The 22,089-nt window shown below is 44.3% G+C and overlaps 1 protein-coding gene across 12 annotated transcripts; it reads right to left on the reverse strand.

Annotated features, from left to right (window-relative positions):
• Nucleotides 1-1,657: 1,657 nt before the first annotated feature.
• Nucleotides 1,658-18,630, reverse strand: CRK (CRK proto-oncogene, adaptor protein). Of its 12 annotated transcripts, none has more exons than XR_007629768.1 (5): nucleotides 18,312-18,630; nucleotides 10,555-11,090; nucleotides 7,809-7,913; nucleotides 7,077-7,258; nucleotides 4,827-4,972 (listed from the first exon to the last, which is right to left on the reverse strand). XR_007629768.1 is itself a non-coding variant. In XM_050322074.1 (4 exons), exons 1-4 carry the CDS (start codon nucleotides 18,553-18,555, stop codon nucleotides 4,835-4,837), a joined length of 1,023 nt encoding a protein of 340 aa, XP_050178031.1. In that variant the 5' UTR covers nucleotides 18,556-18,630; the 3' UTR covers nucleotides 1,658-4,834. The 12 variants fall into 12 exon arrangements, 6 of the variants coding, with proteins under 6 accessions (XP_050178031.1, XP_050178034.1, XP_050178037.1 ...); XR_007629767.1 differs by having other exon boundaries at nucleotides 7,751-7,913; XM_050322074.1 differs by lacking the exon at nucleotides 7,077-7,258 and having other exon boundaries at nucleotides 1,658-4,972.
• Nucleotides 18,631-22,089: the final 3,459 nt, after the last annotated feature.

A 22,089-nucleotide genomic window follows, 5' to 3' on the forward strand; every position in this document is an offset into this window, starting at 1 on the left:
ACAATCAGATAGAGGTTTCTGCAGCTCAAGAAAAATATCACCCCCGATGCTTTGTCTGACGTAAGACGTGGTAATTTCACTGTTTTAAGATGATAGAAAAAAATGAAAACGAAAATGGAATGTGTCACAGGTTCCTCACAGATTGCTTCTGGAAAAAAAGAAAAAAGGAGCATACACTTAAATATCTGAGATAATGCCTCCATTTCTGACATAAGAATGGGTTTAGAAAACTAAAAGGGACTGCGCTTGGCTGGCATGAAGTTGATCTTCAAAGATCCCCATCCCTGGAAGTGTTCAAAGGCCAGGCTGGACAGGGCTTGGAGCAACCTGGGCTAGGGGAAGGTGTCCCTGCCCACGGCACGAGATGAGCTTTAGGGTCCCTTCCAACTCCAACCATCGTGGGAGTCTGGGATTTGCTCAGGGCAGCTGTGAATGAAGTGTCATCAACCTTTGCAGATTTGGATGGCAGAGGCTGAGCCAGCCCCAGCCCCCCCTGGACAGGGTCAGGTATCCTCCTATTTGTTGTACTGTGCCCCCCTAATTGGGCTCCTGGTGGGTGACTGAGGGCACACCCCAAAAGTTAAAGCATATTTTTATAAATACTTTCATTCTAACTCAATTCAATTTTAACACCAATTTCAGCCGGTGAACGAGGGCTTTAGGTCATGCAAATTTAACATAATCTTACGGTTTTCTTTAAAATAACTCTAAAAATTTAATGCAGTGATTTTTATGTCACTGTTTGCCTACTCAGGAAATAAATGGTTTGTTTCCCTGAGGCACTTTGGGCCCCTTTTCCAAACACTGGGATTATTTAATAAGAATTCCACAAAAGAAAAAAACCAAAGACATCAGCATGTCTTCACCAAGGTGAAAATCAGGTGTCAACTCCTGAAAAAAACCAACATTATTTTCAATTTACTTGATATACTATCAGAAAAATGCTGATTTCACTGAAATTGGGAATCATGACAAACCTTTCCTCTGAACTGCTTTGTAAATACATGGCACCATTACCAACCTGGGCACCCAAAAGGTCCCAGCAGTGCACAGCCACCATCCCTTTGTGCTAATATACTAAAATTTGCACTTCGTAGGTCTTGACCATAAAAGCTCTATTTTTCAGCAAATGAGGCTTAGTTTTGTAGCCAAGTTGTGCACAATAAATTAGATTTGGATCAATTTAGGAACTTTCCTGTGATCTTCCTGCTCAGCAGGTACCAAAGCTGTAGAGGGCAACAATATAAATAAACCAGGACATATCAAGCATATTTATTTGTCAAAAGAAAGGTGCATGCTTGATCCACCTGCTGAATAATAGCATACTGTCCAAATGCTTTAAATACTTGTGAATGCACTCATTACAGATGCCATGCCAATGTTTGGAAACTGGTCGGGGATTTGGCAAAGCATAAGGAATAAACAGTCTAATCCAGGGAAATACTCACAGCACAGTTTTGCTGATGCAATCCTCGCTTGTCCTTTGCACCCTCAACTTTCACATGAATTGATTCAGCTGCTGCTGCTGCAGCTAAAAAACATGGCTGGAAGGAGAGGGAAAGGAAAAGGAAAATTAAGAATGGTCACACCCACAGCTCTGTTTTTAGATCACCGAATTCAAATATTCCAACAACAGCTGATTGAGAATGACACCAAGTCAAAGTTTTGGCTATACTTTTATTTACTTCACGTACTATGAACATATACATTACATGCTACAAAAAAATAAAAAAAGACTTTTAACTGTCAAGAAAGTGGATAGTGTTATAATACAATGGCACATGTTTCATATTTTTCTTCAAACTGGTTTGGTTAGAATCCTTCCCCAAAACCATTAACAAAAATGAAGTGTTTTACTCTTAAAACGATTAGAAATATTTTCATTATTAACAAATAGAATTCAAACAGATTAACAAGATTTAACCAGGTCCAATATTAGTAAAAAGGCTGGGGTTTACCAAAATGAAATACGTATTAAAAAAAAAAAACATAGCAGCCAGTTGTACTTTTTAGTGTGACATAATGTGTAAATGCACCAGAAGAACACAGTGTAATTGAGCATTCTGCTTTCACGGTGTATTTCTAGAAATGATTATTCTAGTTCTAACACCTGCCTATGCACAAGAGACCAAAAAAACACAGCCAAGTAGAGACAAGAGATTGTGACCAACATTCTTAGCAATGATTTTTTTGCACGCATCGGGGAGAAGGGAGGGAACAAATAGAAGAGGATAAACAAAGGCCACAAAAGGATTTAATCTACATGTTCATGAACATATGTTCTACCTATTCTCCTTTAAGAGCTTGACAAGTTGAAATGTCTATTTTGTCCAAATGCAAACATTTCTACCGCCTATGAAACAAAACCACATTTTGGCTTAGAACTGAATAGTGGAAAACAGTTGCATTAACGTGTCAGTCGACTAAGAAAAACTGCTTGACAAGAACTTGGGGTTCTAGTGCAATAGCAGCTATTAAGACTCCTCTAGTTTCTTTCTTTTGCTGTTTCAAAGTGTACAGATATTCACAATTTACACAGTCTTAATAAAACCACATCTCCAAAGTTCGCAGGGTATTTGCTAGTTAATTCAATTAATGCCGTTCACATTAAAAAGGCAAGATTTGCATAATAAAACTACCAGAAAAATGTTCTTTTGGTATCTTAAAATTTAACTCCTGATTGGAAAGGTACAAACACATGGGCATTCATTAACTGCAGTTGGGAAAAATACTTCAGAGCAGTGTTACTGTAAGAACACACCGTTCATTACGTTTCCTTCGCGATACAGGAAGGAAAATATAAGCATATACGGGCAACTGAAAAACTCAATGTTAAGCCTGTTATTTAGAGTGCAGCTACTGAACAAAAAAACCCAGTTATAGTAAATATCAGGGTCAGAGGAAAAATACAAATTAGCCTGAAAGAGACCGACGAGTTACAGAGCCTAGAGTTAGTTTGTCAATTCTTTCCCCCTTGAAGTGAATTTTGCACTGAGCTAGAAGAGATCCCACAATCACTGGCACGTCACCCTAACCAGAACAGCAATCCAGGCTAGGACAGGACTGCGATTCCGTTGTTCCCACTGCCACAGCAGCGTCCCAGCTGTCAGTGCTCTGCCCACCCTCAGCAGTGCTCACGAGACTGGCGATGGACAGGTGTGATTAACGTACATGGGCGCCAGCGCACGCGGTTCACGAGTGCCCGTGACCTGAACATTAGTCAGACTCGCTGATGGATTAGTTCTGAAGTAAAACGACTAGTACTTAAATAGAACAGAAATATTATAACTTCCAGCATGTTACAGAGTTCTGAGGTAAAGTGTTACCGGTTTTGTTGCAGGGTCGGTGCAGTGCGCGACCAACGAGCCACTCCAGTCGCCTGGTTTGTAGCAACCCAAACCAGCGTTTTCCTTTTGATACTATTTAGAAAAACCCTTCTGTGTGGATCACACTGTAGTCATAAAGTTACAAAATTTAGTTTGGTCACCAGAGTGCTGTGCTTGGAAAACAACCCAGGGTACAGGCAAGGGATAGTTACTTCAGTGTTTAATTTCAGTTTACAAAACTTACTGAATCCATTCTGATTTATATTAGAGAAAACCAGATAATTAGAAGAACAGACTACAAAAACAACCACCAAGCAGTGCATAATACTGCCTATTCAATGCACTGATTTTCATTATGAGCTAGGAAGCCATATTTACTCTATTATGCCTTTTGAGAATCAGTCCAGAAGCACACAATTATTTTCCATTAGTTTATTAAAAATAAAATCCTCATGAATTCACTATCAAATATTTTACAGATGGGAATCAAACCAGAAGAGTCCCCAGAGTAACTTTATAATAAAAGTAATATTTGGTTTGTCAGTTCACCATGTTTTGACACCGATCTGTACTGTAACAGTATTGTACAACAGGAGTATCCAAGAATTCTAGAAACATTAAACTAGCCCTACATAATTTAATTTTACTGGAAAGCAGTGTCAATATTTTAGTATATTTAGTGAATCAAACACTGCTTTAAAGCTACGTATTAAAGTGCTACGCACGTATTTTTCAGCACTGATATGGACGTTTACACTTCTATAAGCCTTGTATTTGTGGATAAAAAGAGATATTTGTGTGTTAATAAAAATCTTAAATTAATATCAGCTGCTATGTTTGAAGCATCAACAGTACTGAAGAAATCAATCTAGTGTCCACAAGCTTCTAGAATTCTGAGGTTGATTTGATCTGTCATTTACCATTAACATGGTAAGAACGTGTAAGTCATAAGGGCTGTCCCCAACAGTGCTACATAAATCTGTACTGTGCATAGTTAACTGACCATGCAGAGTACTGTATAGCCTTTCTAGGACAGAGAGAACTCAGGATGGAAAAAAACATGGAGAAAGCTCCAGGATAAATTGGTGAAATTTCTATCTGTGTATTGAATTGTCTACGGTTGATGTTCATTGCCTGAGGAAGAAGCAACATAAGCAATGGGACCAGAGAGAGCTATAAATGTCATCTGAACATCTACAGTCCTGCTCTCCCCGGCTGCTGCTGCTGGCAAGGTCCAGTCTGCCGTGCACATGGACATAAGCAGGCATTACAACCTAGAATCGTGGGCTGGTTCTGCCACTTGACACACGAGTTATCTACTGTCGTACCCTGAATTACATGACCCTCGATTAAGGAATGGTGGTGTTCAGTCCCAGGGGTTTGCAGGTTATCAGAACGCTTATCCAAGCAATTCCGCTTTCAATCGGTCGGAACAGAGTCTTGATGGCATCTGCAATAAAAACACGTTGAGATTGTTCCCATCTGTAAGCGCAACTGTTGAGCCACACTCAGCTGAAGTCCTCGTCGGGATTCTGTTGATCCAGCAGACGCACGTGTGTGAATGGAAAGTGACCACGTCTGCCATTACATTCTCCTTCCCACTGGCCGCTCACGTTGATCTTTGTGACCTTTACGAGCTCACCGACCTGCGGGGCAAGAAATGAACACGTGTTACGACCCCTGAACAGCGGGATGAGCTGCCAGCCCTCCCCGCCGCGTGTCCCCAAGTGCCCCAGACACACGACTACACAAAGCAGTCCTGACCGTCCCCACACACCAGCCTGCCCCCACGTCAGTCACTCCTGCACAAAGTACAGCGAGAAAAGGCATGCCTAGGGCAGGTGAGAGCTACCTGAAGAGCCAGCAATCCAACACCAGTCTCTCAGAGTGCTCTTGGGACCTGCCATCAGGTGCCACCCCAATAAATGTGCCTGGCTGGACCGACAGAGGCTTGCACGCCGCTGGTTCTCCACCCAGAGCATCACCAAGGCAGGTTGGACCAAGTGAACACTAACCTGGAAGCTAAACAGCTCCTTGCTTTTGAAATTCCACTTCTCAGGTATTATTAAAAGGCTCAGGATAAGTGGGGGATCTCTCTCCACAGACCATAAAACACTGACAGAATGTGCAGGTGTGTAAGCTCTTACACACCTTACATGCTCTTACTCTGAGCATCCTCAAACAGCCACTACCAGAGGCAAGGCCAGATGACATTTCAGTCTTGCCCACCACAGATTTCTCACAGAAATAAATCTCACTGAATCACAGAATTGTTTAGGTTGGAAAAGATCTTGAGGATCAGAGTCCAACCATTCACTCAGCACTGCCAAGTCCACCACTCACAAAAATACTGAAGAGAACTGATGCCCTCTCCCTCCTGGAGCTGATTATTTCCAGCTAGAAAAATGACAGAATGGTTGCTATGGACCAACACAACCAGAACATATTGTTTCAAAGCCTCTGGTTCTACCGTAGTACACTACATAAAAGCCCATAGATCTCCTGTTCTCAGCTCCACCCTGATATTCTCAGCACCAGTTCTAAAGGCACTGTGTCCCTCTGACAAAGGGTCAAACTGCACAGCAGTCGCTTCCCCAGGGCAGTGCAGTCAGCTCGAGGTCTGATCAGTCCCCAGCTCTGCTGCATCTTGAAGGGAACTTTCCATAGCACTTATACAAGCTAAGAAAGCACAATTTACATTGTAAAGACACTGGAGAGTTAATAAATGCAACCCTCAAAAGCTGTCTACCTGTTTCTATCCCTCTGTAGAATTTTATTAATGATCTTATTTATAAGTAACAACCAGTGGTTTTTAGAATTCTTTAGAGGGAGGATGTTTTGGGGGACTGACATACTCTTCTTTTCTTTCACTTATACTGTAAATAAACTCTGAAGGCAAGGCCAAAGGCCCCACTGCCTTTAATCCAGAAATTCAGTGCACACACAGCTCCTGGTTTACACAGATGCTCATCACTGTGTTCCAAATCCATCCAAACTGAATCTCATTATTCTCACTTCCCAGGCAGCGAACAAAGAACAAGGAAAACAATTTAAGATGTTACCAATCTCCATTAATTTTACAGGTTTTAATCACTTGCAATCTATTGCCAGAACAGCTTTTAACAGTTCATAAATTCCAACCACTTCATGGACATTTAATTAAGCTCCCCATACCTCTCCTGATTACTTATCTGCTAATGAGAGGCCCACTGGGACTCTGGCTGTAGCTTTATTTTTTCCTTTTGTAATCATTAGTATAGACATTTTAATGAATCATATTTGGAAGAAAATCCTCTTATGTATTTGCTACAGGCAAAAAGGAAGCCCTTCCTCGACTACTGAATGCAAGTTTCAGCTCTTGAGGAATTTAATCATGCAGTTTGTGTAATTCTAGCACTGCTAATAACCACTGGGGGGTTGTACCAATAAAAATACTCTGCTGACCAAAACAATACATCAGCTCTGATTTAACAAGGAGGAGATTAAATGTGACAATACTAGAACCGGAAAATCTTATTTCCTAATCACAACCATTACAAGAACAATGTCCTAGATAATTTTAAACTCTTCAGACCTGGATATAGTCTGTCTATCAACCTCCAACCCACTAGGAAGGAAGGAACACAAGTTGCCCTTGAGTTTGCTGTCTGCAAGGTATTTTCCTTAGACTGCTCTTATGGACTGTCACACCCTGATTCATGTTCATACAGAGTTTATCATCTTGGACACCTTACAATCAACTCAACTCACCTGCAAAGGTGGGTTCGACACTGCAGTGGCAGTGGGTTACAATATGGGATGCTTGTGACACTCCCTCACTCCCAGAAGGATCCTGTAGCTGATTTTTGGTTTTCAGGGGTGTTTCAGGGTCATTGCAGCCAAGGGACACCCATTTATGAATTCTCCTCACTATAAGAAGCTACACGTGAAATCTGCACTTCAGGGATCGTGAAAAGAGGAAAGACCTCTGAGATTTAATATTCCTTTTTTACCATTGCAGTAATTTCATTTAGCAACCACTCTGATACAAATTTTCATTCACATTACATCTATCTATCTATCTATTCTCTCACTTCATTCTTATATATATCTTTACTCCTATCAAAGTAGGACTGACTTTAGATGAGCAGGGATCATTTCACAAATGCTGGCTTAATAAAGTGACTCCATTAGCTCCTCAATAACTTACAGATCTTTCTAGATCTGCTTTGAAACTCTGCCTGTTAAGCTACAGTTCAAACACTGTCCCGAAAACAATACATTTCAAAAATGACCCATTATTACAAGTGCTGAAATTTTAAAACATTTAGATCAGAAGTGGGTGTTCTCTTTGAACTCCCCTCACTTTTAGCATCGACTTTTGGTATCGTTAGTCCATCGTGCATCGTCCCACCGAGCACAGCACCTCAGGAACAACACTGTACCCTGCCAGAAAGCCAGGTTTGTCTCAGTCTTCATCAGAAGTTTTAAAACTAAATATACCCCATATGCTTCAAAGCAAAACTGAAGGTTCAAGTGAAGACTTCTGTATGCTGAGGTTTTATTCCAAGTACTCCTCTTTGGTGAGGTCAAGCTGGCAGAGCTCTGCTACTGTTACAAAGAAAAGAAATAAATCGATCGATCTCAGAGTCATTCACCAAACAGATCTTCCCTTTTTCTACTCTATTTTCTCTTAAAATAGACTGACAACTCCTTGAATAGGTCCAGTTACATGCAAAACAAATGTTAACTTCTCCTGCTGAATCTTTTTTTTCCATAATACTGCACAGACTTTATTAGAACATCTCCTGCTCTGATCCTCCTTCCTTGAGCTCTTCAAAAGCATGTCAGGCTTAAAATAACAGAGCAGCCCAGATATTCTGTTTGCAGTTTGGGCAAAAACTGTTTGATGTTCAGAATCTATTTTTCTAAGAGAAAACAGTGGGATCCACCCCCACCCATGAATATTGCCAGATTGGAGGATAAGAGTTTTCATTTGGAAAGAATCCCACTTTCTGTATTTATAAAGAGGTCTGGGCAAAAATGGACTGATAAGATTTACATAATGCTTTCTACTAAGTTATCTAAGAAAGAGATCTCTAAATAAACAGGGAAGGAACACCATGAAGTGAAAGGGAATGTGAGAAAAGGAGACAACAAGAAACAGTACTTTGATAGACAGGATGAAGGAAAACTGGGGAGAAAACGAAGTGCATATTGCTTTTTTCCTGTACAGACATCGAAAGCAACTCAGTGACATTGTGATTTAAATGATAAAAGCTGCAGAGAAGCTCTGAAGGACTCTTGGAGCAGGGAGAAATGGCTCATGTTCTAAATTTCCCCAGTATTACACACAGGACGAAGAACCACCACTACTACTGCATTTCTTCAGGGAAGAGGAGAGAGACATTCCCCATAACTGCTCTTCCCAAAGCACGGCAACTGGAGAGATCATGTGAGTTTTGGGGAAGAGGATTGAGCTGCCACAAGATCAGGCACAGCACTCACAAGCTGTTCTTCAGCCTCTAAAGGATTTCCTCTCGCTCTAAGTTGCTTATGATGGCCTGGATTGACCAGCATTTTCTCACTCTCCCTGTTTCAGTCCAGGCTCCCAAACTCTGCACAGGGCAGTGTTGTGGGGTTCTGATTTTAAAAGTGTAAATTTAAGGCCTGAGAGGACACTAGGGGCACACTGATAAATCATAGCAAAATAATGTCATCAAATTAATAGCAAAATCCAGAAAGAAACTCAAATACACCATAGCATAATATCCAGAGGCTCAAAAAACATGTAACATCTGGTAATTACAAGAGTCTGCAATGCCATTCAGGAATATTCCCAAGCTCCAGGAGGTGGCTGGGTGGAGAGAGTGAGAAAAACAGGGAACAAGACAGTATTTCAGGCTGTGGTAAAGCATGAAGGGTAAAAATCTTCCCGTTTCCCTAAAATTTGATGAGCTGGCATAAAATTCCATCCATGTTTCTCAACCCAAAAATAATCAGATACCTAACAGGACGCAGAGTAACTCAGAGTGTATTTACATTGCTCCCCCAGATGAATTTTTACCTACCATGGGAAAAAAATGTCACATCTGCCAGGCTGTGCATCAATTATCCATCTGCAGAATGTGCTGCACTTGCCAGTTCTGCACTACAGACACACACCTACAGCTGCCAAACCACTGGAGTCCTGAAGTGCCTTTGGTGCTGTGCACAATCACACCAAGTATGTGAGAGTGAAGAGGAGATGCTCTGACTCAGCACAGAAACTGTTTTTTCCCAAGTACTTCAAATGTTATATAAACAGGAAGTCAATTAGGTATCAGGAAATTCCAGAGCCTCTAGCTCAAAGAAAGCCTAGATTAAAGGATACAATTTACATATCCTAAGGCAAAGGTCTGCCACTGGGAGTACCTCAGTATCAATTTCCTCAAACTTAACTTGAGGGAGAACTATCTGATGTGGAGAGATAGAGCACTCTAGACATCTTTTTGAGAGGAAAAAAGAAAAAAAATCAAAAAGGGCTTGTACAAGTACTTGATCGTGTCAGGAAGTGAATCAATCTGAGGGAAACTCCTTGCTTTATTACAAATCCTGCTCCATCAATCACTGCTTTATCCAAGACCTCCCTAATCAACTGTAATGTAAATTGTAAAACACTCCTGCTTCACAACCTAGTCCCAAAGTAATCTGCTTAAGGTGAAGATATTACAGTAAAACCCTATGTGTGATCATCATCACCATCTCAGCCTGGGTAACTTCAAAAGGACTATCAATGTTTGCACTGATTGCTTTAAAACTGCTGACAGAATGGGGGGAAAAAACCCAACACAACACAAGCCAACAAACAACCCAGCACACCTTGTGCACGATGGGGAGGGACAGGACAGCAAACACAGGGTCAGACACACAACTCAGGAACTGCTCCCTCTCCCTCCCCCCTAAAATAAACACTCGGGAAGTGAGAACATGGATGGGGAAACACTTATGTTAGTGATGCTGACAAAGACACAATACTGGTTCAGTAACCTAAACATGCTCTAATAATCAACAATATTCTAATCTACAAGTGACTTAAGTCACTCATTAAAAAAAAAAAAAAAAAGCTTTTATGCATAACTTATTAACCATGACATAAAACCAGTATTCCAACGCTTTTCCCTTTCTTATTCCTACAAAGCTACCGACGTGATGGAAAGGGAAATCCCTTGAACAGATCTCTTCCTTCCAAGTTTTGCCCATTATGTACCTCCAAAGCCAAGGCTGTCTTGTCGTAGGCATTAGGGACTCGCTTCTGGATAACCCGGGCATAAATAGGGCCATTCTGGAGGTTAGGGAGCGGAGTGTTGATGCTGGGCTGGGCATAGGGCCCTGGCTCCGGCCCACCCAGTGGTTGTGGGTGGGAACTATCCTGGTTACCTCCAATCAGAGTAGGGACTGTAGCAGAGGAAGGTCTATACTTCTCGACGTAAGGAACGGGTATCATTCCCCTCTTCCCTTCGCTGTCTTCTGCGTTCCACCACTGCTCTTCAGGCTTATCCCAGATTTTCAGGATGTCTCCTTTCTTAAATGGAAGGTCTTCCTCATCATTGCCATTAAAGTCAAAGAGGGCTCGCACATACTCGGCCTCCTCCTGCCTGAGGATGACACCACTGTTCTGCCTGGAGCGGGAGATGGGCTCGATCAGCGTCGTAGTGTCCAAATAGTGTATTTTGTAGAATTCCAGTAAAGATGGCAAAGAATCAAACTCTTGGTCACCTATTCGGAATCTGGTGGGGTTCGACCCTGAAAAAAGAAGGCAACAAAGAGAGTCAAAGAGAGCACACAACAGTGAAACCTGTAAATAAAGCATTTGCAGAGAAGTATTTCTATAGCAGATTTGGTATCTTTACATCACTCATCATATCCTGCTTTTAGAGTATTTTTAATCTAAGACAGCACTATCCTGATCGTGAGGACAGAGTTTGGTTTTAAAAGATTTTGTCAAAGAAGGAAGAGGGTAATTGTTTGGCACTGCCAAACTTCCTGAATTAGGATAAAAATATCTTTGTTTCTTTCCATGTTATATGGACGCAAGAGAGGAAAATGTTCAGTGGATCTTTCTCAAGAGCCTGCACCATTTTCAGGAACACATAATACCCTTTTTCCTGTTTTATACTCTAAATATAGGAAGTAAATGAAATTTTGGTACAATTTCAAGGAAATTATTTTTTTTTAAACTCTCTTCTGCTGTTCAGATTTATTTCCAAAGGACAACACTGCAATAATGGCAATTTACCTGCTGTAATATACCTTGAGTTAAAGGCATGGACACTATGGAAAATGCTTAGCACAGCACCAAAAAGTGATGTGAATGAACAAATGAAGTTATTTTTCATTTTGATAAAAGGTACCATTAAAGAAAAATATCTACATTTTATGCAATGCAAAGCAACAACATATATTTTCATAACAGGTATGACTCAGCCTTTTAATCTCAGATCTTGTAGTTTCTTTGCCACGTTTGTCAGACAGAGCCTAAGCCATAAATCCAAACCTCAAATACACCGAAACACCGATGATGTTCATCTCCAAGCCATCCCGAGCACCGAAGTGCAGAGCATCCATTTCAATTTTCAATCAGTGTCCTGTGTTTTTTTTTTTTTTTTTCCATTTTATGTTCTTCAGCCGGGGAAAAAACACACACATGATGTTCTATTTCCACCATCCCCCGTGCAATCAGTTATGGGAAGAATCGTGGAAGGCTGGGGGAGGGGAGAGCAGATGAAAAGATTTATGTTTTAATGAGTAACTCTTTTAGCAAGAAAGAGGTGCTTACTTTGCAAGTCTGTTTTCTCCGCAGGGAATATCTAACAGTTCCGAGACTCAGCTCTGGAGTACAAAGCAAACAGAATCCTCCAAACTGTCACTGATCCAAACCCCCCTCCAAAGCAGCACCGTCAGCATGGAAAGCTGACATTACAACGAGCTCTTTCAAGAGAGGAAAAAGGGGTTGTAGCAGAGAAAAGGGCAGATTCAATAAGCTCAACACGGACAAACACCCGATAAATAAGTTTTGAAGTATCCTGAAGGAACATAAACATTGGTGAAGCTGGTTACAGGAAACTCAAAGCAGCAGGACTAAGCCATCGGAAAATGCACATTTGCATGCATTAACAGCCCTGAAAGGCTTTCAAAAGGCATGAATACAAACACAGCCAGCCAGAAAACAAAAGCAATATCCTCAAAAAATCGTAAAAAACCCGAAACACAAACAGGCATCACCAAGAGATAAGAAGTTAATGTCATTATCAGTAAGAAATACGAACCCAGCACGGAAAGAGAAATAAGATTCCATCTTATTCTCCCCAAACTGTAATGCTGAGAAGTTGCAAAACTCTCAGCTTTTGTTGCTGAGATGTGACTTACAGCTCTGGACTTTGCCAGAACCCTGGAATTTTATCCCAGTGGCACTTCTCAGCTCAGTGGTCTCACAGGAGATGACTTCTGGCTGGACAGGCAGCATCCCTACACCACTTCCAGACAGCTGAAGTTCACTCCATCGGGGTAGGATGTGAGCTGGGAATGCTGCACTTCCTCCAGCTTTGGAAGGGGAAAACTTGTAATTAGTGGTAAAGACACCAAGTTTCAGACCTGCCTGGTGACACAAAACACGAGCATCCATCTCCCACCACTTCAGCTGTGAACCTTTAAAGGCCAAGACTTGCAGGGACACTTTGGTTAAAAGAAAAAGTCCTAGAAACTTTAAGACCAGGGCAGCAAAAAGCACTTCGAAGTCACAGGGAGAAGCCTGAATCTCAGGCAAGTTCACTGACATGGAACTTATTTCACGTGACAAAAATACAGAACCTGACACTCTAATTTACTTTCATAAAAGCTGCTACAGGCTGAGTCAGTCAGGAGGCTGAGCTCTGTCTCCAGCAACAAAAGAATTCCAAGAAAAATCTTACAGGTTGTAGGGAACGAGCAGCTCATCAGTAACACTCATCAGCCTTGTCAGCACCAACAATCATCACCAGGAGGAACGAGGTGTTTTGGAGTGTCATTTTTTCCCCTTTGGAACAGGTTCACCCTCGTGAATTAATGCACAACAGCCTGAAGCAGCTGCCAAATGTACCTGAATACAAGTTGGACTTTAAGAAGGAAAGTCCACTGGAACATTATGTACAGAGAAGGAGCGACTGAAATCAGTGTTCTGTATCCTGGAAAATCATCCTCTAAAAGGCATTTGGCACAACTGAAGAGCAGCCAGAGAACACAGACACTCCAAATTCAAGGATCAGAGAGACAAATGCACTCCTTGAAGGGACAAAGAGACAAGCATCAGAAAGGAGAGTAGTTATCTTCACAAAGAACACTGCCAGAATACCACGTGCACTGATGATGCTTTTGTATTAAAAAAAGTAAGGCAGCTACAAAAGGCTGGGAAGACCTCTTTGCAACAAGAAATCTACAAGCTTAACCCAAATTAATTACCAAAGAATACAAAGGCTGACACCTCGTAATTGTCTGGAGAATTTAAGCAGAAGACCTCTGAAATTCAGCTAAAAGAGGCATAAAAAGGACAAAATAGTTCAAGGTCACAGTTGGTAAAATGCAGGTTGGAAATAAAATACAAATCCACCTTGCCAAGGAAGTGGTAAGCTTCCCATCAGTTTAAGTCTTTTGTGGATACTCTTGTCCAGCTACAAGGTAATGAGCTAAATGATGCTCACATGTAACACAGAAGTAATTCCACTCACTAAGGTTTCCAAGTTTTGTCATTTCCTGATATAATACAATCCAAAGATTAACAGATCTCAGGATCAGAGGAATTCTTCAACTTCTTGGCTGAACTGCAACTGCAACACTGCTCATACCTGTAGGCCAATGGAATAATTGAGGCAAGATCTAACACAAGAAAGTTACAGTAACAAGGCAAGTGGGGTTTTTTGAGAATCAGAGTTCTCCTTTCTCCTGATCCTGGGAGACGGTTTTCCTGAAGGCACAAGGCTGAGTAGCACTTTGTCCCCATCTTCTGAGGGTCTCAGGAAGAGTACAAGGCATGGAAAGGTAAGTCCAGTTTCAGTCACTTCCTATGAAAGTTGGACAAAGGTAGGGCTAAAAAACATCTTCCCTCCTCCACAGCCCTGCAGAGCTGAGGGAAGAGGAGCTGCTCAGTGTGCACCTCGAGCACTGCTGGGTAAGGTTACTCCTTTGAGTGAGAAGCACAAAGGGCTGAGTATCATCTTTCTTACTCCATCCTGCTCCATCTCCACTAGGATCTAACCTGACTCCAGCCATCCCAGCATGTCAGAACAGAGAATGAAAGCCCTGCCCTCAGGAAGGCCAGGAAAGAGTTAAAATCCAAAGAGTCCCAGAATTAAAGAAAGCTTCAAACCTGGACCCTCTCTGTTCTCTGTTTATGATGCACATTCTCTCCTGACACATTTTGGAACTGTGTTGGCTTCATGTCAATCTGGAAGAGATTGATTATATGTGTTTTAAATATTGTACAGACACTGGGGAATTAGGGGTGTAAAACCCCCAATATTCTACTGCTTGGGAGTGTGGGCAGGGGGTGTAACCACAAAGCAACTTCTCACTTTCTCACACATCTCAGGGGTTTTACATTTCTCTCTTCACTCCAATTAATTGTTACTGTCACTAGGGAGTTTTCTCTTTATTCCCAAGCTTTGGAAAGCTTTCCCTTTCAGTGCAGGGAACACCTCACAGAAACACAGGTTTTCATGTTTGCTTTTAGACCATGTCTTTAAAGGTGGCCCCCTTTCCCAACTTACACACAGTGTTTTGGGCCAGAAAAGCTGGTTTTTATCACCCAGGTACTGAGACACGAGGCTCCGTGCTCTGAGAACCGTGCTCTGAAGGCACCATATTCCAGCCCGTGGGGTTCCCCCACCCCCACAGGGACACCTTTTTTCCTTGTTCTTAAGTACCTTCCTACTCCTGCTGAGCAAACCAAACACGTCCCATGAACGCCCTGTGAAAACAGAAACGGCCACTGAGCGGCTCCCGGCAGAGCTCTGAGCACACCGGGAGTCACAGCCTCATTCCTGCAGGCTGGACAAGAGCAGATGTCCGATGAGGGCACTTCCCAACCTTCCACTAGTTCGCATTTAAATGCATTTTGATTTCAATACAAAAAAAAAAGGAAAGAAAACCAAAACCCAACCCAAAGCTAACCCCTGAAACCCCAAGTGTCAGAGCTAAACCACACACTGCTCACCCCCCGCCCAAGCCATTTCACAGAGTGTGGAATATTATCCTGGGTGTGTGGGTCTCATCCTGTACGGATTTTATGACTGCAGGAAGTACAGTCACAGTGGAAGTGACCTGGAAGCCTTAGTTAAACATCATGTTCTTAAAACCCCCAGTGAAAACACCGATCTCTGCACCACATCTGTCCCACTTCACACAAATTTCACTCCACTAGAAGGTTTCTGTCTCCATTATGTTGTACTCTTAATAGAAAGCACATCTTTCTTTGGGTATTTTAGGCATTTTGTTTTAGTGCATATCACACATTTTTATCCCAAACCCCCACGTCAAATTGCAAACACATGATGTGTTTAGTATTCTTCTATTGTCTGTTCCCCTGCTAATGCCTGCACAGAGCACTTTGTATTGTTTGGGATTTCTTCAGCCCGTGACTGTGATATTTCATCACAAATTAGACCCTAATTCTCATTCAGCTGTTCATCTCCATCTCCAGTGGAAACACAATGTTCTTTTTTCCCATAATTCAGTGATTTCTCCTATTTTTTAAAACAGCCTTACAGCATTTCAGGAAAAAAATAAAAAAGTTCTAGTTAATTTTTCTGTTAATTTTTTTTCCCTTATGATGAAAAATCACCTGCAAGAAGTTAAAAACTGCAGCATCAGGTTAAAGGTGCATTTAACAAAAAGATCATAAGTTTATTTTATACTTTGGAAACAGAAGAAAGTATCATGTTTCTGTGACATCATGACTTTTAATATCAGGGAAGCCAAAGCTCCTCATCTCATCCACTCTGTACTGAGGCTTCCCTAAGCCTAAGAAAGGTGTCAGAGCACTCAGGAATTTCACAGACGCTGAGACCAACAAAAATCAACCCAAGGACCCGACCTGGCACATTCAGATTTCCCACTGAGCCCTGTGTGTTTGCCAACCAATAAACTGTACCACAATAAAACACGCAGAATTGTTTTTCCTAATGTTTTAGCTTGAGCACAATAAGCAAGCAGGACAATCTGCAAACATTCACCTCTTTTTACTGCACTGGTTTCCCTATCCCCACATGAAATCATATTCAATCTTCTACCAAAAGTTTTCATCTCCCTCCCATTGCAGGACATCCCCACACTTACTTTTCTCCTGAAAGAACACCTTAATTACACTCATAGTGTAATTTAAAATACGCCCTACCAGCACCTTCTGGGGTTTAGTGAGAAAAGACAATAGTGTCAGCATAGAAACATGATTTAAAGTTACTAAAACCAGTGTAGAAGTGTCTGTAGTGCAAGAGGACAAATAGAAAGGATGACCAACTAGAACATAATTATATTTTTAAAGTTATATTAAGCCTACTATGCCACCAGCTTACACAGCTACTCTTTTAACATAGATAAGCATTTAAAAGAAGAGAATTACAAGGTATTAGTGATTTTGACCAAATTCCACGATGTTTTAGCACCCGTACCTTAAGTCAGCTCATAGAATGTCACAAACTGAGCTTAAGGATGTAACACAATAAAAGAGTCACGATGGTTTTACTGCAGTGATACCACAAAAACATGGAAACACTGTTTTTCTAGAGATGAGCTACTCCCCAGAAATCAACTGCCCAGAACTGACAGCCACAATCCAGTGTTTTTCAGCACCACTGTCTTTAAAGTCCTACTGGGCTGATTCCACAACAGACCATCCTGGTAACTCACTCTGCTCTACACAACACCAGCCATCCACGGCAGCAATGACTGCACCAAACCTCTGCAACAAAACTGTCTGCACAGGTATGGGACAATCCACCACATTTTGTGGCAAACCATCTCACTGCCCACAGCAGCAACGACTTACACTTGACTTCTAGCTGAATTCAGCCACTTCTACCTGTGGAGTGAGTTGAGTGCCCTCTGCACTCTTTCCACTCTTGGTCTCTTATTCCAACCCCAGACCTACATCAGAAGTGACTGTCCCTGCAGAAATCCATACAATGTTTACTTTCTGCCAAATAAGTTCACCACATCTCTTTCCTGTGCTTCAAAACTTGTCCAGTGGCTCCTCGGTGAGATGCCAGCAACGGACCCACCTCATTTTGCAAGCATTAATATCCAAACTGGAGCAGCTGCACTACCAGCTTCAGTAATTCCCACAGGAGGGATACTGCAGGTTCTCACACATCCAAGGACTCTGCGTTGCTGGGGGCTCATTTAGTTGCACTGAACAGCAAAAACGCTGCTTCTCATGACACAGTTTTCCCCAGACACCATCAGTACCTTGTGCTCTGTGTTACGCTTAAAGACGTTTTCATACTGCACGCTCGGCTGATGAGATAAAACATCAAATCTCCCCCTTGAAGGGGGAAAAAAACCCCTGAATTTCGCATCTGATTTAAAGCAACAATTACCATAACATCCCGAGGAGTCCCCACTCCTTGTACCACCCGCTCGGAACTCAGCCTGACAGCGCAGCCCCGTCAGAAGGCAGACACTTTGGGATGACACTCGCACAGAACCCCCTCCCGGCCGGGCTGACACCCAAAAAACAACCGCTCGGCTCAAACAAAGGCGGCGGGAGGCTGGAGCCGCGGCATCTCCGCGGCCGCCCGGCGCCGGGACGCGTTTCTTGTGGCGCCGGGAAGGCAGGTGCGGGCCGGCGGCTCAGCCCCAGCCCCAGCCGCGGGAGCGCGGCTTTAGCTCCGCCACAAAGCGCCCCGCGCCTCCCCGCACCGCCCGGGCGCCCAGCGGGGCCGCCCCGGCTGCCCTGCCCGGGGCTGGGCAGCACCGCCAGCCCTGGGGGTCACTCACCCGGGGCCCCGGGGCCCTCGCCGCCGGCCCGCCGGGCTCCCGCCGGCCCCAGGCTGTTGACGATGTAGTGCGAGACGCGGGAGCTCTCGGACACCGACAGCACGAAGTCGCCGGGGATGGTGCCGGAGTCGCGCACCAGGAAGGTGCCGTGGCGCTGCCCCTGCAGCAGCGACACGGCCTCGGCGCGGCTCAGCCGCCCCCAGTACCAGCTGGCGCGGTCCTCGGAGTCGAACTGCCCGGCCATGGGGGCCGCGCTCCTCCCCCGCCCGCGGCCGCCGCCGCCCGCCGAGCCGCTTCAAAATGGCGGCCCCGGCCCTGACCTCACCTACCGGACGTGACCGCGCGCGGGGGCGTGACGTCATCTCCCCGCGCGCGCGGGAGGCGGCGGCGGGGGGGGCGGTTCGGCTGTGAGGGCGGGCGGGGAGCGGGAACGGGCGGGGAGAGTTTTCCAACATTCTCCGGGCGGAAAAGACCTCTCTGAGAGCGTCGAGCCCAACCTGTGGCCGATCACCGCCCTGTCAGCTGGAGCGCGGCACTGAGCTGCCGTGTCTGCTCTTTCCGTACCTTCAGGGACGGCGACCCCGCCACCTCCCCGGGCAGCCCTTTCCAGTATCTAATCGCTCTTTTCTGTGAAGAAATTCTTCCTGATGTCCGACCTGAACCTCCCCTGGCACAGCTTAAGACTCTGTCCCGTCTCCACCCTCCTGTGAGGGAGTTGAAGAGAGAGAAGGTGGCAGGAGGAGGGTGCAGGCCTTGAGGGGACGCCTTGTGAGGAGTGACTGAGGTCACTTGGTCTGTTCAGCCTTGAGAAGAGGAGACTGAGGGGAGGCCTCATCAGGGCCTGCAGCTTCCTCCCAAGGTGCAGAGGAGGAGCAGGTACCGATCTCTGCTCTCTGTGGACAGTGACAGGACCCAAGGGAGCAGCTGGACACGTGCCAGGCAGGTTGAGGTTTAGGTTGGATATTAGGAGACTGTTCTTCCCCCAGAATGTGCCTGGGCACTGAAACAGGCTCCCCAGGGCAGCGGGCACAGCACCAAGCCTGCCAGAGCTCAAAGAACATTTGGACAACGTTGTCAGGCACATGCCAGGATTCCTGTGGTTGTCCTGTGCAGGGCCAGGAGCTGGACTCGATGATCCTTGTGGGTCCCTTCCAACTCAGGATATTCTGTGATCCTGCACGTTAAAGGCTGCAGCTCCGTGTGTTTTCCTTCAGGGCTGTGCCAGCAGTTCCTGCCCTCATCCTCCCTGCCAGCCACATATTCCTATGCCACAGCTGTTTTCATAGCACTACATGCTGAATTGGGCCAACGAGCTGTTCTGGGTTAAAAATAGCCCTGCAAAAGGAAAAGTTGAATTTCTTTCAGGGCATCTGACTGCATTACACAGAGATCTGCAACAGGGAAGTTCCACTGGTGCCACAGATGAACGCACCTGTGTGGCTATGCACAAATCAAGAATTATATCTGTAAGAACAAAGCAATATTTACCACATTCAGGTTGTTCTTCAAGATCTCTCAAACCCCAGAGCACTATCTGTAAGGGTGTATTGAATTCTACTCCAGCTCTGCTCAATCCCGTGAGCTTTTTCCAGAAAGGAATGTGCTTTTTCAACTGTGTGGTCTCCATGTGGCAGCACTTGCATAAACAGTGTTAGAGCACAGCTGTCCCTGTGCACTGGGAGGGTGCTGTGCTCTTTCCTGCCTCACAGCATCTTGCTTTCCTGTAGGGCACTTTGGAGCCCCCTCACTGCCTCCTGGAGGATGGGACTTCAGCTTTGTGCCGGGTAACCAGGGTTGTATTAACCCCGACAACATCCCAGTGAGAAAACGTTCTGTCTTACAGGTGGGAGCCTGTGGTTCAGCAAATCTATAAGAAAACACCAGGTGCTTAATTTCAGCTTCTCCGATGGAATGAACATCCTTCCTCTGCTGATCCTGTTCCCTCTGCAGATGGACTGCAGGTAGGAAGTCGTAATCCGCTCGGAAGCCAGAGTCCCAGTTTCCCTGGTGATGTGTGGGGTTTGGGAGCCAGCTGCAGAAATAGCACACACACACTTCCATGGCTGGGTTTTTCACAGCATTTGAAAAAGCTGCAGGTCCTTGTTAAGAGCCCAGGACACCAGGAGAGTTAAATCATATCCGCGAGGACACGTGCCCGTGCTGTTCAGTGTTCACAGGCTTCGAACAAACAAACCAAACGGGACTTTTTTACCAGGGCAAAATTCATTTCTCTGACTCCTGCCAGACCTCGGCAAAAAAGGCTCTTTTTGACTGAGGGCCCACAGACTGTTCTTTCTCTTCCCTCCCTTCCAGTCCCCATCCGTGTCCCCCCATCTCCTGCTTTCAGGCGAATTTACAGGAATTAGTGGAGCTTTCCACCAGGGTTTGGTTTTCTCTCACTTTCGGGTCCTGTTGCAGGAGCTCCCTCTGCTGGTCCAAGCCCGGAAACCAACAACGCTCCTGCCCTAAATAAAATACCTTTTAGGTATTTTTGTGCTGGAATGATTTCATAGAATCACGGAGTGGTTTGGGTTGGAAAAGACCTCAGAGATCATCCCGTTCCAGTCCCCTGCCATGGGCAGGGACACTTTCCACTAGACCAGGTTGCTCAGAGCTCCATCCAACCTGGCCTTGAACACTTCCAGGGATGGGGCATCAACAGCTGCTCTTCTACAGTCACTTTCTGACCTTCATTATTTGTAACAGCCTTTTCTTAGCGTTTCTCATAAAGACTGGTAGCCTTTTCCAAATTCCCTTTCCCTCCCATATCCCACTGAACCCTTCAGTAATTTATTACTCTTAACCCACCCTTTGCTGCACAAAAGCTACAATAAGGTAGAGCCCTTCTGCCCAAACCTGCTTCCTACAGGTCTGAAAAAAATGAACATTTTGAGTTCAGGTGGACTTTCAGAGGCAGAGGCATTGCCCGAGAGGAATGTGAAAGAAAACAAAACTCTGAGGCGCAGTCTCAGAAGAATAATACTAAATGAGCTTGTAATTCTAAAGAATTCACTGTTAATAACAAGATTCTGAAAGAAGTTGTAAAACCTTGTGAAAACATTCTATTCACTCGCCTGGCAGTAAAAGCCCCACTGGTACCCAGGTTTGGTTTTCCTCTCTTGATTTTATTGTCCCAACCAATTACCAGAGCTTATTTTTTCCTAAGAAGCTCTAAAATTTTGGCAACCAGTCTAAAGCCACACTTAATCAGTAGAAAGTCTCTTGCTGAGTTCAGTGAGTGAGTCTCGAAATGCTGCCAAGTGTCAAGTGCTGTAGTACAGCAACATTCTGTCTGAGGTGACAGTCAGGGATGTTAAAATAAAATAAGGAAACACCTGGGTGAGCCAGAGGCTTCATCTGCTCTCTGCTGACAGCAGAGCAGAAGTGACCTGGAGTCACATAACCCAGCCCCAACCATTCCTTGAAGGGTTTGGCTTGGTAAATCTGGCCTGGATCACATGGCAATACTCCATCCTACTTATAAAACTAAAACTAAAGGAGAAGTTCCATCTTTTGGTTTCTTTTCCCCATGACCTGAAGAAATAGAGTTTCTGCCACAGAAACGTGTTTCCTCTTGCAAATTAGTTCAGACTCAGCTGCTCACAGGAGGTGTCTGTGTCCTGTTTACTCCTCTTCTTCATTCCCCTTACGTGTGTGTGGCCTCTGCCGTAACTCTTCACACCTGGCTTGTTAGTATCACCTGTGTCAGAGGTTCCTGCCAGGTGCTGCTGTGTGATGTCAGCCCTGGGCCGGGGGTCCGGAGTGCACCGGGCACTGC

Source organism: Myiozetetes cayanensis, unplaced genomic scaffold (assembly GCF_022539395.1).
Source record: "Myiozetetes cayanensis isolate MyiCay16 unplaced genomic scaffold, myiCay2020 scf27, whole genome shotgun sequence".
NCBI classification, from domain to species: domain Eukaryota; kingdom Metazoa; phylum Chordata; class Aves; order Passeriformes; family Tyrannidae; genus Myiozetetes; species Myiozetetes cayanensis.

Excerpts from the sequence above, each read along its gene's own strand:
- CRK (XM_050322074.1), bottom strand. The coding sequence starts at position 18,555 with ATGGCCGGGCAGTTCGACTCCGAGGACCGCGCCAGCTGGTACTGGGGG. Across the intron at positions 11,091-18,311 it reads CGAGGGCCCCGGGGCCCCGG|GGTCGAACCCCACCAGATTC; the intron begins GTGAGTGACCCC and ends TTCTTTTTTCAG. Across the intron at positions 4,973-7,808 it reads TTTGCTTTGAAGCATATGGG|GTCGGTGAGCTCGTAAAGGT; the intron begins GTATATTTAGTT and ends CTTGCCCCGCAG.